Here is a 14,365-nt window from a genome sequence, read left to right on the forward strand (position 1 = left end):
GATGCGATGCGATGCGATGCGATGCGATGCGATGCGATGCGATGCCAAGCCTTTTTCGGATGGGCCCCTCTGGCATCCATCAACGTGGCCACCTTGTCCACACACCACCATCCACCCTCTTTCCCCTAAATCACACACACACACTCTCTTCACTCTTCGCTTGACATGGGTCTATTGGACAAACTCGCAAGCAAAGTCGGCGGCAACTCGGGTCGACCCCCCTCGCAGCAGTACGGCGGTGGAGGTGGCTACGGTCAGCAACCCCCCTACCAGCATCAGCAGCAGCAGCACTACGGGGGTGGCGGGTACAACCAAGGTCCGCCTCAGCAGTCGTCTGGCTATCCTGCTGCTGCATCTCCTCAGCCGCAGGGTGGAGAGAAGCCCAAGGACGACGATCGGCCGTTGCCGGACGGATGGGTGAAGCAGTGGGACTCGAACTACTCGCGCTACTTCTACGTCGACACGCGCGCCACTCCGCCACGGTCCATCTGGGTCCACCCGAATGACGAAAACAAGTCGAGCACTCCAGCTGCAGGCGGGTATGCTCCTCCACCCGGTGGGCCTCCCGACAACCGTGGCTACGGCCAGCAGCCTTATCCTCAACAGCAATACGGTCAGCCGCAGTACGGTCAACAGCCATACGGCGGATACCAGCAGCAACCCATGTACCAGCAACAGCCCATGATGGCCGGTGGTCCCATGGGCGGCATGGGCGGTCGCAGGTTCGGCGGCGGCGGAGGAGGCGGCATGGGCATGGCCGGAGGTGCCGCGCTCGGTCTCGGTGCCGGCATGCTCGGCGGTGCATTGATCTCGAACCAGATGAACGACGCTTACCAGGACGGATACCAGGACGGCGCCCAGGACGACTTTGGCGGCGGCGGCGACGACTTTGGCGGTGGAGACTTCTGATCTCCCCACTCAGCTGCGAGGTGGATTCTGTTCGTTGGATTCTGTTTGTATATCTGCGCAGTGTGTACATATGATTATTATTCCTCCAGCGTTCTGCTTGCGTTGCCATGTGGATGACCAACAGCATCCGAGTGTGTCCCCAGAAGTGGCATACGTCGTTCGTTTGGGGGCCAGGTGAGGAGGTGTAGATGCTGAGTCGGGATTTCTTCATTATGTTACATCGCCTCATGAAACAATTCACAAAAAGGCGATCACGATTTAGGGCGCGATTGGTGCGGAGCCGAACAGCGATCTCAACCTTGGCCTTTGGATTACCAATCCTCACTTCCACCACCACCACCACACACACGATCACGATGCACGCCACACGCACCGCCCTGATTGCACGCACACTGGTGCGCCGCGCATCGCCCTCTGCGTCGCACGCACCTGCCACACCGTTCGCAGCGCGCCTGAAGAAGTCGACCAACATCACGGGTGTCGAGGTGGCCAAGTCGCCGCTGGAGCAGCTCGAGTCGCGCTACACGCAGACGCTGCACGTGCTCAAGTCGATGCCCGAGGCGTCGGTGTACAGACAGGCCACCATCGCGCTCACCCAACACAGACTCGACGTCGTGCTCAACGCCAAGCGAGACGCGGACAAGGTCAGGTCGCAGCCCGAACAGCTCGAGAAGATCTACGAACAGGCAGAGGCCCAGATCGATGCCGGCCAGCTCGAACAGGTGCTCGAACAGGCGCAGGCAGAGTACAAGCTCGCAGCGAAAATGGTCGACTGGAAGGCGTGAGTATCGACCTCGCAAAGTAGCTCCAGATCATGACGTCCCGCTGACAATTGGGCTTCCTCTGGTTTGATTTTGTGGCGCTTTCGACAGTTGGGAGCCGCTCGAGCACCCGCCTGCTCCCGGACAGTGGTCGTACTTTTCCATGGCTGAAGAAGCCGGCGAGGGCGGAGAAGACCACGGTCCCAGCAAGAACTAAACCTCTTTACACACACTTGTTCTCGAATTCTACACTGTGTTGAGCCCTTTTTCTATTTCGTATTGGCAGCCCAAGTTCAGGCGTCCCAACTGCCGACGCCTAGGACGCTTTCGAGGCACTGGGTGCCGGCTATGCCTTTGGCATCGAGCCAGCGGATGAGTTTGCTCAGGTCGCTGCGTCGGCCTCTTTCGGCGGCGCGTTCGAGCTCGGGCCACTCGGTCACGTCGTCGAAGCTGCTAAACGCGCGCCGAGTGGTGGGCTCCACCAGACGCTGCGAGATCTTTTTGTGCGACGAGGGAATGTCGCTCCACGACTCGCGCTTGATGGTGCTCCAGAATGCATCGAGCGCCGAGGATGCTGCTTGCGATTCGGCTTCGGTGGGCGAAGGTGTGGAGAGCGGATGCTCGATCACGATCAGTCCCGGCTTGCCCGCCAGCAGGAATCCCGTGAGGCGAGGCGTCGACGTCGAGGCGAGTGTGCAGATATCGTCGCGTTTCGACTTGGTCGAGAGCGAGGGCAGGTAGTACCACGTGCGTCGGACGTGCGTCGACTCTGGCTCCTCCTTGACCTCTTCTTGCTCGGCTTCGGTTGCAGAGGGTATGCTGAGCAGAAACTCGGAAACCTCCTCCACCCTAGTCAGGATACTCGCCACTACATCCTCTTCCTCCTCCTCCTCCTCCTCCTCCTCCTCCATTTCTTGCGCGGTTGGGGTCGACAGTATCGCATTGACACGGTCTATCGCATCTCGATCCAGCCACGATGGCGCCTCCTTGGTGCTCGTCCACATGCTCCACCCCTGCGCGCGCAGACGGAACTCTACATTCACGCTTACCCTCCTCTCCACCAGACTCTGCTCGGACCTCACGCCCACCTTGAGCGCCAGCACCACCGCATCCCCGATGCTGTCCTTGATGTGCTGCGCCCGAGGCGTCGCAAGCTCGTCCAGCCCGAGCTGCAGGTAGTCGGCGAGCAGCTGCACCGTGCGCTCGTCGGCCGCACTCATCTCGAGCTCGTCCGTGCCGGACCACATGGCCGACACCAGCTCGATCGCAGAGGCTACCGAGGCGAGCTGCTCCGGCGCCAGCAGGTGGCCGCGTGTCGATGCCATGCCGAAGGGAAAGTGGCCGAGTAGTGTAAAGGGCAGTGGAGGCAGTGAGGTGAGAAGAAGCGGCGGTCAGGCCGGGGTTGTTCAAAAAGGGCAAAAATGTCAGATCTACAGAGGCTTACAGCTTTTCATGAAAAAAGGAGCGGCGCGCGTTTTTGGCTCCTTTTCGGGTTCGTTTGGGCCGAGAAAGTGAGCGAATGCGCGGCGCTGCGTTGGGGGCTGCCAACACCGATCCTCGTCCTCGTCCTCCTCCTCGTCCTCATCCGTGCATCTTGCATCGTGCACTCCCACTCACAAGCTGCAGCAACACACCCACCACACCTGCGGACCAATGTCGACGCAACCCATCTAGTCATCTTCTCCTCTGCGCGCAAACACCCCCTGTCGCACATCCCCGTGCGCCGCAGCCTCGGCAGCCATGGCAATGCCCTCCGCAGACTCGCACGAGTCGCTCTCGGCGGCGTACGCATCCAACTACGACTACGTCGACTCGGGCGCAGCTTCGCAAAACCACTACCAGCACCAGCAGCCACACTTGCACCACTCCAACTCGTCCGCCACCGCAACCACTACCTCCTCCTCGGCGTCCGCTTCTCTCACGCGCGCAGGTGGCAGCGTCGGTTCGTCGGGATCGCAGTCGTACTACTCATCCGCCACCAACACAAACCAGCCAAACCAGCAACAGCAACAGCAACAGCATCATCATCAAGCATACCCAAATCAGTACCAGCACTACCACCACCAGCAGTATCACCAGCATCCGCACCCGTCGCCTCCCACGCCCGCGTTTCGTCCCAACCGCCAGACCAGCTCCAACTACCCGGAACACGCACAGTCGGCAGCGCTGAATCCAGCCTCCCACCACGCCTACTTTGCTGCTCCAGCCCCCGCCATCTCGTCCAGCATGTACGCCCAGTCCAACATCTCGATGCCCGCTCTGGGCCCCGCCGTGCCCGACCCCTCCGTACGCGCCCCGCCGCTCGCAGACGACCTCGGCGACGCCTTCAACGGAATGAACCTCTACGGCACCCCCAAGCTCGGCCCACAGCGCGCAAGGTCGCCCGCATACACTGCTGCGGCCGCCTCCACCTCCGACGCCGCGGCTGGCAAGGGCGCTGCGAGCGCCGCATCGGTGCGTGCCAACGCCATGTACGCCAACCAGGAGATCCACCAGTCCGCCGCAGAGGTGCATCCCGAAAACTCGCTCGCCGCCATCGCGGACCAGGTCGACCAGGCGGCTGCCGACCTCGATCCCAACGCCAACCTCGCCGCGTCCGGCCCCTCGCACAACGACCACTCGAGCCAGCACCACGGCTCGCAGTACGCCTCGGGCGCGGGCGCGAGCACCGACGCGGGTCAGATGAACTGGGACCCCATGGCGGCTGCGGCGTACTATGGCAGCGGTGGCGCCTCGCATGCGGGCGCTGGCGCCGGTGGCTATCCCGGCTTCCAGCCACAGCCGCTGCACGCCTCGGCGGGCTACGCTTTCGCCGCTGGCGGTGCGCCGCCTGCACACTTCCCGCCTGCAGGCGCTGCATCCGGAGCGTACGACTCCAACCCGTACTTCGCTGCGGCGTCCGGATATCTGGGCTTTCCCGAGGGTGCTGCGCCCGGCTTCCCGCCTGGCGCGGATCCGTACTCGGCATCAGCAGCGGCAGCGGCGGCGGCGGCGGCGGCGGGCATGATGCCGCTGGGTGGTGGCGGTGCGGGGCGACCGAGCATGCTCACGCGGCAGGGGACACAGATGTCGATGATGTCCGGCACGAGTGCGTCGCTCGGCGGGCTGGCGAGCAATCCGCGCCGCAAGTCCAAGGAGGCCACTGCGCCGCAGCAGACGCTTCCGTTCAACAAGTCGTTCGTTGCCGAGTACCGCCAGCGCATGAAGGGCGATCCTGATCCGGAGGCGCAGTTCGCATACGCAAAGTACCTCATCGAGGCGGCCAAGAAGGTGCACGATCCGGCGGACGGCCCCAAGCAGCAGCGCAAGTACCGCGACACGCTGCTCTCGGAGAGCCTCAAGCTCATCAAGCGGCTCGCCACCACAGGCATGGGGTTGGGAAAGCCGCCGTATGCCGAGGCGCAGTTCTTCCTCGCCAACTGTTTTGGCAACGGCAGTCTGGGGCTGCAGGTGGACCACGAGAAGGCGTACAATCTGTACGTGCAGGCGAGCAAGCAGAACCACCCGGCTGCCACCTATCGTACTGCGGTTTGCAACGAGGTGGGCGCAGGTACGCGCCGGGACCACCACCGGGCGGTGCTGTTCTACCGCAAGGCATCTGCACTGGGGGATACGGCGGGCATGTACAAGCTGGGCATGGTGTTGCTCAACGGCATGCTGGGGCAGCCGCGCAATGTGCGCGAGGCGATCGTGTGGCTCAAGCGCGCCGCAGCCCAGGCGGACGAGGACAACCCGCACGCGCTGCACGAGCTCGGGCTGCTGCACGAAAAGTCGACCAACTCGGTGGTGCTTCACGACGAGGCGTATGCGCGCGAGCTCTTCACGCACGCCGCCCAGCTCGGGTATGCACCGTCGCAGTTCAAGCTCGGTTCGGCGTACGAGTACGGCCACCTGACGTGCCCGGTGGATCCGCGCCGCAGTATCGCCTGGTACACCAAAGCCGCGGGCAGGGGGGATGGCGAGTCGGAACTCGCACTTTCGGGCTGGTACTTGACGGGATCGGAGGGCGTGTTGAAGCAGAGCGACTCCGAGGCGTACCTGTGGGCGCGCCGCGCAGCCAGCAAGGGCATCCCCAAGGCCGAGTACGCCGTGGGCTACTACTCGGAAGTGGGCATCGGCGTGAATGCGAATCTGGACGAGGCCAAGCGGTGGTATATGCGCGCAGCGGCGCAGGGCAACAAGCGCGCCATGCAGCGCCTCACCGAACTCAAGAAGCTCAAGGGCAGCGCAGCCAAGGGCGCGCGCCCCACGCGCAAGGACGCCGAGTCCGAATGTACCGTCATGTGAAGCACTCAATCGCATTGCATTGCCAAACACCCTCTCGCACAACAAAGGGATTTCTAGAGACGCGCGCGGGCGTTGGCGAGCGGCGTAGAGTGGGCACGGTTGCTGTCGGCGGACTGAACAGCGCGGCCGGCGTTTTTGTCGGCGTGGGTGCGTGCATGGTGGTTGAAGGTAAACCGGCTCAAGTCGAGCTGCCTCGTGTTGGGGACGAGGCGTTTGGCGGCGAGGAAGACGTCGCCGATGATGGGGAGGAACTTGAATGCGTGTCCGCTATCTCCACTGACCACCCACACCTTGTCGGTGCCCTTTGGTTTCGCAGGGTGGTTGGCTAGGCTGTCGATGATCCAGTTTTCGTCGAGCGTGTCGGAATACCAGCAGACGCGGGTACACACGACACGTTCGCGCTGCGCGAGGTGCGGCCACGTCTGCCTCAGCTCCTCCAGCATGATCTCGAGCTGGTTTTCGGGCATGCTGCAGGCGGCCATCCCGAAGGCATCTTGCTCGGTGCTGTCCGTGCAGCTAAACGCCGGGAATGTCCCCGTGAAGGTGGAGGGGGGTGAGGGGTGGAGGAATCCGTTGGAGTGGATGGCGATCTTGAGATGCCACTCGTCATCGTCGGCGGTCGGGGTCGGTTCAAACTGGTAGAATCCCGTGGCAAAGTTGATCACCACCGGCGTTGCCTTGAGCTGCAGCGCCTCGGCGCGGGTTAGACGCACCACCGCCACGCACTGCGCACTCGGACGCGTCATCCATGCCTCTCCCACACCGGGGAGCAGCGTGGTGAGCAGCTTCTGCGTCCATGCTCCCGCAGCAAGCACCACGTTGTCGCCGCGAACCACCCGTCCATCCGCCGTCTTGACTCCCACCACCTCGCCCGCTTCGTAGAGGAAAGAAGCGACGCTGCTGTCCGGATACACCGTAACCCCAAGCTTGACCGCATGTGCAAGCAGCGCTCTCGTGGCGTTGTTCGCCTCGGCCCACCCCGCGCGTGGATTAAAGTAGCCCGTCTGCACCCTCCCCATCCCCTTCAACCCGTCCCCCTTCAATCCCTCTGCCTTTCCCAGGATCTCCTCCACCTGAGCATCGTTGTTGAGCTTAAATGCTCGCACCTTTTCTTCGGCGGGAAAAACCTCTAGATGCATATCGCTTTCGAGCGCTGCATGCTTGATACCGTTGTGGACGTACTCCTCTGCACTTCCCTCCTTGCCCCACACGTCGCCCGTCGCCGACGAGCGGAAGAGCACCCCCACCTCGTGGTAGAACCTGCTCAGCACCGGGCTCGAACGCCACCTTGCAATCGCCTCCTTGGCCAGCGTGCAAAAGTTCGCATCCGTGTAGTCGGCACGTACGATCTTGTTGAGGTCGTGCGATGCGCCATCGGGCGCAACAAAGCCGTCGGAGGATCGGTCGAGTACGGCGACGCGGAAGCCGTGCGAGGCCAACGAGGTCGCAATCGACGTCCCGTTGACGCCGGCACCCACAATCACGTAGTCGTACGAATCCATCTTTTGGCAGAAAGTGATGTGATGGTTGAGAAGGATGAGTGCATGACTCGAGTTCAAAGTGAAGTGGGGGGACCTGTCGGGGCAAAAGAGGTGGGGGCAGCTTATCGAAGGACAGCGAATCAGCAAAAAGCCTCGGTCCAACTCTGTGGAAATTCACCGACCCCACCTCCGTCCAATTCGCCGAATCTTACCCCAGCCCACACGCACAACCCACCCAACCAACACAAAAGACGATCTGCAAACATCGGACGATAGGATATGACCATTCCGACGACAAGACTGGCTATCCAAACGTCTGCGAGCTCTTACCCACGCGCTTGACCTTGCTGAGTCTCCACTCGTCCTGATGTTTCGCAAACCTGTCGAACAGCGGCGCGATCTTCTCCTGCCTCTTCCTCTTCGAGATGTTCATCGCATCCGCCGGCCTAAAGAAGCGCGGCGCGACCTCGACGAGCCACTTGGGTTCGATGGCGGTCACCTCGCGCATGTACTCGCGCGTAGTGAGCACCACCTCGTGGTACACACAGTACTCGGGTGCGCGGTTGAACAGCGCCGAGCTCGGATGGATGTACACGGTCCCTCCCGACTCGGCAAGCGACTTGTATCCTTCCTGCGGATCCTTCTTTGCCGCATTGCGAAAGTAGCCCGAGCAAATCGCCTTGCGTACGCGGTTGTAGTTCTTGCCGCACGAGACAATGTCGTGGCTGTACCGATCCATGATGCCCACCAGCTGCTTGCGCACCTCCTGCGCACGCCGCAACGAGCGTCCCTGCACAAAGTTATCCATGCACCACGCCATGCTGAACTTGCTCGCCGCCCAGCCATTGTACACGCTGAGCAGCGTCAGATGGTCGCCCTCGGGCTGGAAGAACTTGGCCTTCTTGGCGTCCGCCTGCGTCTGCTTATCCTTTGGCCGGTAGAAGACGTTTTGCACCGACAGCATCGCCACGATCGACAGCATCTCCTCGCTACACCCCAGATCCACCGACGCAATCAGCATCTTGGACATCATCGGCTCCATCGGAAAGTCGGCCATCTTGCGTCCCAGCCGCGTCAGCAGCCCTTCGTCGTCGAGCGCACTCAGCGCATACAGCGACTCGAGCGCCGTCAGCAGCGTCTGCGCAGGCGGCGGATCCATAAAGTCAAAATTCACCAGGTCGTTGACGCCCATCGCCTTGAGCGCCAGGATCGTCGACGCCAGATTCTGTCGCTGGATGTCTGGGATCGAATTGGGCAGCATTTCGTTCCGATACGCCGCCTCGGTGTACAGCCTGTAGCACTTGCCCGGTCCCGTGCGCCCCGCACGACCCGCACGCTGACGCGCCTGCGCCTGCGAGATCGGCGTCACCACCAGCGAGTCCATGCCCAACCGCGGATCGTACGCGTTCTGCTTGACGAATCCCGGATCGACCACATAGTAGATGCCGTCGATCGTGATGCTCGTCTCGGCAATGTTGGTGGCGAGGATCACCTTGCGCGATCCCGCCGGCGTCGGCTCAAAGATCTTGGTCTGCATCTCGCTCGGCAGCGCCGAGTACACGGGCAGAATGATGAGCTCCGGCACGCTCGGTCCCAACGCCTTCATGCGCTCGAACAGAATCTCGCAGCTGGTGTCGATCTCCTCCTGGCCCGTCAGGAAAACCAAGATATCGCCCGTCGGCTCCGACAGATGGATCTGCATTACCGTGATGAGCGCCGCATCCAGGTAGTCCGGCTCGGGCTCCTTGGTGTACAGGATCTCCACCGGATACGTGCGGCCGGGGATGGTGAAGATGGGGCAGCCGAAAAAGTAGGTCGAGAACTTTTCCGCATCGAGCGTGGCCGACGTGACGATGAGCTTGAGATCCGGCCGACGCTTGAGCGCCTTCTTGAGCAGGCCGAACAGCACATCGGTGGCGATGGTGCGCTCGTGCGCCTCGTCCAGCATGATCACCGAGTAGTTGGACACGTCCGGATCCACCAGACACTCTCGCTGCAGCATGCCGTCGGTCATGTACTTGATCTTGGTCTCGGGGCTGGTGCAGTCTTCGAATCGGATGGTGTAGCCCACCTCCTGGCCCACCCTGCAACCGACCTCCTCGGCGACGCGCTTGGCCACACTCACCGCCGCCACACGCCTGGGCTGCGTGCATCCGATCTTGCCGCGGTCGGCAAAGCCCTCCTCGGCGAGGTACTGCGTCATCTGCGTCGTCTTGCCCGAGCCCGTGTCGCCGACGACGATGAGCACCTGATTGTCGCGGATCGCCTGCACCAGCTGCTGGCGCAGCTTAAAGATGGGCAGGCTCTGGCGCTGTTCCTGCATCGAGAGGCTGGTGATGCGGCCAAAGGTGGTGGCCTTGTTGAACGTCTCCTTCTTCCACGCGGGCTGGTCCTGCGCCTTTTGGCCGAGAATGTTGCCCCTGCGGTCCTGGGCGAACATGCGATCGCCCTGCTGCGCCATGGGGTCGAGCCATCCGGAAGTCATGTCGGCGGCCTCGGCATCCGCCTCCTCTTCGGCCTCCTGCTTGCGCAGCTCCCTGCGCTCCTTTGCGAGCGATGCACCGGCAACAGCGGCACGGTTGAGCGTTCCGTCGGGAGCCTTGACGATCTTAACGGGCGACATTTCGAGCGAGGCGCTCGTCTGGCCTTTGAGGAAGGGCGCCTCCTTTTCGTTGACCTCGATGTCGATCTCTTCGTCGTCCGAGTCGGCGCCCGGTTGGGTGTTGGGCGTGCGCAGGTCTTCTTCCATGAGCTCGGGATAGTCGCTGGCCTTGGCGACGCCACTGGCGATGAGCTGACGCAGCTCCCAGCGTTCTGGGCTGGTGAGACGTTTGATGCTGCGGCCACGGCCGTCTTCCTTGACTGCAACGCCGCTGCCGGCACCGTTGCCGTTGGCGCCTCTGGCGCCTCCGAGCGGAGCGCTGTTGGCGCCGCTGGCGGAGCGTGCTGCGACGCGTTCGCGTTCTTCGGCCATCTCTGCCTCGCTCTTGATGCGGAGGTGTGGGGTGAGGTCGCGACCGGTGGCCTGGTCGACGTCTTTAATGGAAAGGCCGATACGGTCGCCCACGACCGACATGACCTTGACCTTGACCTTCTGGCCTCGGGAGAGGAGGTCCGAGGGGTGATTGACGCGCGTGCCGACGGCGATGGAGCCGATGTGGACCATACCTTCGAAGCGGCCGCGCAAACCTTCCAGGCTGACAAAGGCGCCAAAGTCCCGCATGTTGCTGACCTTGCCGTCGTAAATCTTGTACAGCTGAGGCCTGTCATCTGATGGGGGCCGCGAGAGGTGCGGTGGTGGACGCTCATCACGTCCACGCCGGGATGAATGGTCTGTTCTGTCGTATTCTGCACGCGTTGAAGATTCTCGAGATGATTCTGGGGCGCTACGTTTTGTGGTGTTGCCCGACTTTGCGGAGGCCAGGTCCTCGAACTCCTTCATGAACTCGTCTACAGCTGCGTGACCCTTTCCTTTCTCCTTCTCCTGGGACGGCTGCCAGTCCTGGTCCTTGATGACGAGGCCGGGGAACATGCGAGCCTTGCGCTGTCTCTCCTCGTCATCGTGTGTTGCCTTTTGCTTACCCTTTGCGCTGGGCGACGAAGAGCCTGCTTGGGCGTTGGTGGATGGCTTGGCCGCGGCTTTCTTGTGCTTGGGGTGGAGGCGGAGGATGAGGCGGTCGAGGTTGGCGACAAATGCGTCAGGAAAGTCTGCGCCGACCTCGGAGAGTTTTGCCTTGAAGTCTGCGACCGAGGTGGCCGAGTCGTGGAGGGAGAGGATGAACTCGGCGAGGACGCGGTCGTTGATGCCGGTGTGGTTGAGCAGCTCGGTGGCGATCTTGCCGGTGAGGGAGAGCAGCTCGAGCTGGTATAGCTCGTCCTCTGCTGACGCTTTCTTTGGCGCCATGATTATAAGAGCGGTGGTGGTGGTGGTGGAATGCAACTTGGCGCAGCAGCAGCAGCCGGTGCGAACCCTGAACCAGGCGAGCTGCGAAAATCCACCGCCGCGTCTCGGAAGTCGGCCCACTCCACGATCGGGGCTGCCATCACGGCCGATTTGCGAAGAGCGAGATCTGTGTCTAAAATGTTGCGGCGGCGGTGTGAAAGAGCACGAGCCAACGGCGGTGATTTCGGGAGTGGCGCTTGAGTTGAGAGCGCTTGGCTGCATGCACGGCTGCTGCGCGTAACGCCCTGCTATCCGCTTTCGGTTGGGCTCCGACAGCAGCCTTTGGGAGGCTTTCCTCACGCTTCGTCAACGCTGAGCTCTACCGCCATCTCACTGCGATCACCTCTGGCTTCCATCGGCTGCCGTCCGAAATGTGGCCGCGCCATCCTGCCTCCGAAACCGCCGGCCAGCGTGCCCAGGCTCACGACGTCGACGATCGCCCGCTCAACGCCGACGAAAAGACACCCGCCGATGCTGCTGCTACCGACAAGAAGCGCAGCAGCGATGCCATCAACAAGCAGGACGTCATTCGGTGAGTTGAATAACCATACTTCCGCGCAGACAAAAGGCAACGGCTGACTCTCATTTGGGGTGATGGCTTGCAGATTCGCGCCGCTCTCGATTCCGCGCAGCCGGCGGCTGCAGACGGCGGGCGTGCTGTTCTGGGCGCTGCTGCTGCCGATCTGCTTGAGCATCTTCTTTCTGCTGCTGTCGATACCCTACGCATGGCCGATCCTGATACCCTATCTGATCTGGATCAACTTTATCGACGATGCGCCCGAGAATGGCGGGCGTCGCTTCTCGTGGGTGCGCAAGCTGCCCGTCTTCCGCTACTTTGCCGAGTACTTTCCCATCTCGATGATCAAGACGACCAACCTGCCCGCGGACCGGCCGTACATCTTTGGCTACCATCCGCACGGCATCCTCGGCGTGGCTGCGGTCGCCAATCTCGGCACGGACGCCACCGAATTCCCGGAAAGCTTTCCCGGCATTACGCCGCACCTGCTCACGCTCGCCACCAACTTTACCATCCCGCTCTTCCGCGACTGCATCATGGCCATGGGTCTATGCAGCGTGTCCAAGCGCAGCTGCGAGGCCATCTTGCGCAAGGGCAAGGGCAGCGCCATCGCCATCGTCGTCGGCGGCGCCAGCGAGTCGTTGGCCGCCCATCCCGGCACCGCCGATCTCACCCTCCGGAGACGGCTTGGATTCATCAAGATCGCCATTCGCAACGGCGCCGACCTGGTGCCCGTGTTCTCGTTTGGCGAAAACGACGTGTACGAACAGCTCTCCAACGAAGAGGGCACCAAGATCTATGCGCTCCAGAAGCGGTTTCAGTCGCTCTTTGGCTTCACCCTCCCCTTCTTCCACGGCAGAGGCCTGTTCAACTACAGCATCGGCTTGATGCCCTATCGCCATCCCATCGTCAGCGTTGGTAAGTCGTCGTCGTCACCCAGAAACCCCGCGCGCCACGCAGAGAGAACTGACCTTCGGGCATGGCGACTTTTGGACAGTGGGCAAACCGGTGCATGTCAAACAGAACCCCAACCCGACCAAGGAAGAGATCGAAGAGGTGCAGACGCGATACATCGAAGAGCTCATGAAGTAAGTAGCCGCAGCGCCGCATCGCATTGCCACCACGGCCGAAGTGCAACCCCACTGACACACGCACGACGTTTGGGTCGTGGCAAACACAGCATCTGGGAGACGTGGAAGGACGCCTATGCTGCCAACCGCACCAAGGAGCTCACCATCGTAGCCTGACCCCTTGATTCCCGGGCCTCAAACTCGCTGCCGCATATGAAATCAAACCTGAACGCTTGGTGGGCGCGGTCTTAATTTTGGCATTTTAATACAACGTGTGGGCTTACATCGGGGGCTGGGGCGCGCGCGATCTTACTTTGCCTCTTGCACCGCCGGCGATTCGATATCATCGTCTGCCTCTTCGTCGTCGTCATCTTCAGCACCGAAGCTTGGCATGCCGCCACCCATACCGCCCATACCGCCCATACCGCCCATCTGAGACATCATCGCCTGCAAATCCAATCCGCCAGCACCTCCCATGCCCATCATTGAAGGATCCATCATGCCCCCAGCACCCATTCCGGACATGTCGGACATATCCGGGCCGGCATCGGCAGAATCCTGCTCGTCCTCATCGACCCACTTGTCGAAGTCGGTCTTGACGTTGTGCAGGCGCACCTTCTCCTTGGTGAGGCGGGGCCAGTATTCCTCCTGCGCGGTCTTCTTGCGCAGCACGGCGTAGAGGCTCTTGGAAGTGAGCGAGGTCTTGGAAGCATCCACATCGATCTCGTCAAAAAAGTCGAGCTTGAAGTCGTACTCCTTGTTGGGGATGCCCTTGGACTCGTCTCCCGTCTTGGCGTGGAAGCTGAACCCGCTCGAGGTGAGCTCGAACTTGGTTGCGGGTGGCGCAGGGAGGTTGGGCACGTTGATGGTGAGCATCACCACGTTCTTCTCGGGCTCGTCAGCAGACGAGCGCTGGGCCCACAGGATCTCGGGAACTACAGTCGACATGGTTGGCGAGATAAAGGTGTGTGATGGTGTCGAGAAGGAAGGAGCAACTCCACTTTTTCCACATCCACACAACGCACAGACGCGCCCTTTCGGCGAGATTCCTTCCATTCCCAGGTCCCAAGTGGCGCGTGTGTTCCAGCTGCTTCGATCAAGCGCCGCATTCACTCTAACACTGGTGGCGCCGAAATGCGGACATCTCGTGCGAAAAGAAGAAGCCGCCCAAAAAGGGTCTCTTCTGCGGTCCAAAAATTCCTCGCCTCTGGAATCTTCACTTTTTTCCTCGGCGCCCAAATTTGGTGTGGAGCAGCAGCCGCTCTCATACTGGCTGCCGCCGCCTTGCCTCTGCCCCTCCATCGCATTCCCAACCCGACCATGCCGCCCAAGAAGACTTCCACCGCCACCACCGGCGGCGCAAAGAAGGCCGCACCGGCCAAGCCCACCAAGGCTGC

General features: G+C 61.9%; 8 protein-coding genes across 8 annotated transcripts; 4 read left to right on the top strand and 4 right to left on the bottom strand.

The window, feature by feature from the left end:
• Positions 1-165: 165 nt before the first annotated feature.
• PAN0_067c6561 (uncharacterized protein) lies at positions 166-909 on the top strand (the record flags this gene model as incomplete). The annotated part of the gene is made up of 1 exon (XM_014797992.1): positions 166-909. The coding sequence occupies one exon, from the start codon at positions 166-168 to the stop codon at positions 907-909; it is 744 nt and encodes a 247-aa protein (XP_014653478.1).
• A 356-nt stretch (positions 910-1,265) lies between these two features.
• On the top strand, positions 1,266-1,887 carry PAN0_067c6562 (NADH2 dehydrogenase; the record flags this gene model as incomplete). The annotated part of the gene is made up of 2 exons (XM_014797993.1): positions 1,266-1,690; positions 1,782-1,887. The coding sequence occupies 2 exons, from the start codon at positions 1,266-1,268 to the stop codon at positions 1,885-1,887; spliced, it is 531 nt and encodes a 176-aa protein (XP_014653479.1).
• Positions 1,888-1,963: 76 nt separating this feature from the next.
• On the bottom strand, positions 1,964-2,995 carry PAN0_067d6563 (uncharacterized protein; the record flags this gene model as incomplete). The annotated part of the gene is made up of 1 exon (XM_014797994.1): positions 1,964-2,995. One exon carries the CDS (start codon positions 2,993-2,995, stop codon positions 1,964-1,966), a length of 1,032 nt encoding a protein of 343 aa, XP_014653480.1.
• A 415-nt stretch (positions 2,996-3,410) lies between these two features.
• Positions 3,411-5,957, top strand: PAN0_067c6564 (HCP-like protein; the record flags this gene model as incomplete). Its single annotated transcript, XM_014797995.1, has 1 exon — positions 3,411-5,957. The coding sequence occupies one exon, from the start codon at positions 3,411-3,413 to the stop codon at positions 5,955-5,957; it is 2,547 nt and encodes an 848-aa protein (XP_014653481.1).
• A 53-nt stretch (positions 5,958-6,010) lies between these two features.
• PAN0_067d6565 (FAD dependent oxidoreductase) lies at positions 6,011-7,459 on the bottom strand (the record flags this gene model as incomplete). The annotated part of the gene is made up of 1 exon (XM_014797996.1): positions 6,011-7,459. The coding sequence occupies one exon, from the start codon at positions 7,457-7,459 to the stop codon at positions 6,011-6,013; it is 1,449 nt and encodes a 482-aa protein (XP_014653482.1).
• A 283-nt stretch (positions 7,460-7,742) lies between these two features.
• PAN0_067d6566 (p-loop containing nucleoside triphosphate hydrolase protein) lies at positions 7,743-11,342 on the bottom strand (the record flags this gene model as incomplete). The annotated part of the gene is made up of 1 exon (XM_014797997.1): positions 7,743-11,342. One exon carries the CDS (start codon positions 11,340-11,342, stop codon positions 7,743-7,745), a length of 3,600 nt encoding a protein of 1,199 aa, XP_014653483.1.
• A 410-nt stretch (positions 11,343-11,752) lies between these two features.
• PAN0_067c6567 (diacylglycerol acyltransferase) lies at positions 11,753-13,145 on the top strand (the record flags this gene model as incomplete). Its single annotated transcript, XM_014797998.1, has 4 exons — positions 11,753-11,913; positions 12,014-12,816; positions 12,896-12,986; positions 13,079-13,145. 4 exons carry the CDS (start codon positions 11,753-11,755, stop codon positions 13,143-13,145), a joined length of 1,122 nt encoding a protein of 373 aa, XP_014653484.1.
• A 132-nt stretch (positions 13,146-13,277) lies between these two features.
• On the bottom strand, positions 13,278-13,916 carry PAN0_067d6568 (p23 chaperone protein wos2; the record flags this gene model as incomplete). Its single annotated transcript, XM_014797999.1, has 1 exon — positions 13,278-13,916. The coding sequence occupies one exon, from the start codon at positions 13,914-13,916 to the stop codon at positions 13,278-13,280; it is 639 nt and encodes a 212-aa protein (XP_014653485.1).
• Between the last annotated feature and the right edge of the window lie 449 nt (positions 13,917-14,365).

This window comes from Moesziomyces antarcticus (genome assembly GCF_000747765.1).
Source record: "Moesziomyces antarcticus DNA, scaffold: scaffold_v10067, strain JCM 10317, whole genome shotgun sequence".
In the NCBI taxonomy this organism is placed as follows: Eukaryota; Fungi; Basidiomycota; class Ustilaginomycetes; order Ustilaginales; family Ustilaginaceae; genus Moesziomyces; species Moesziomyces antarcticus.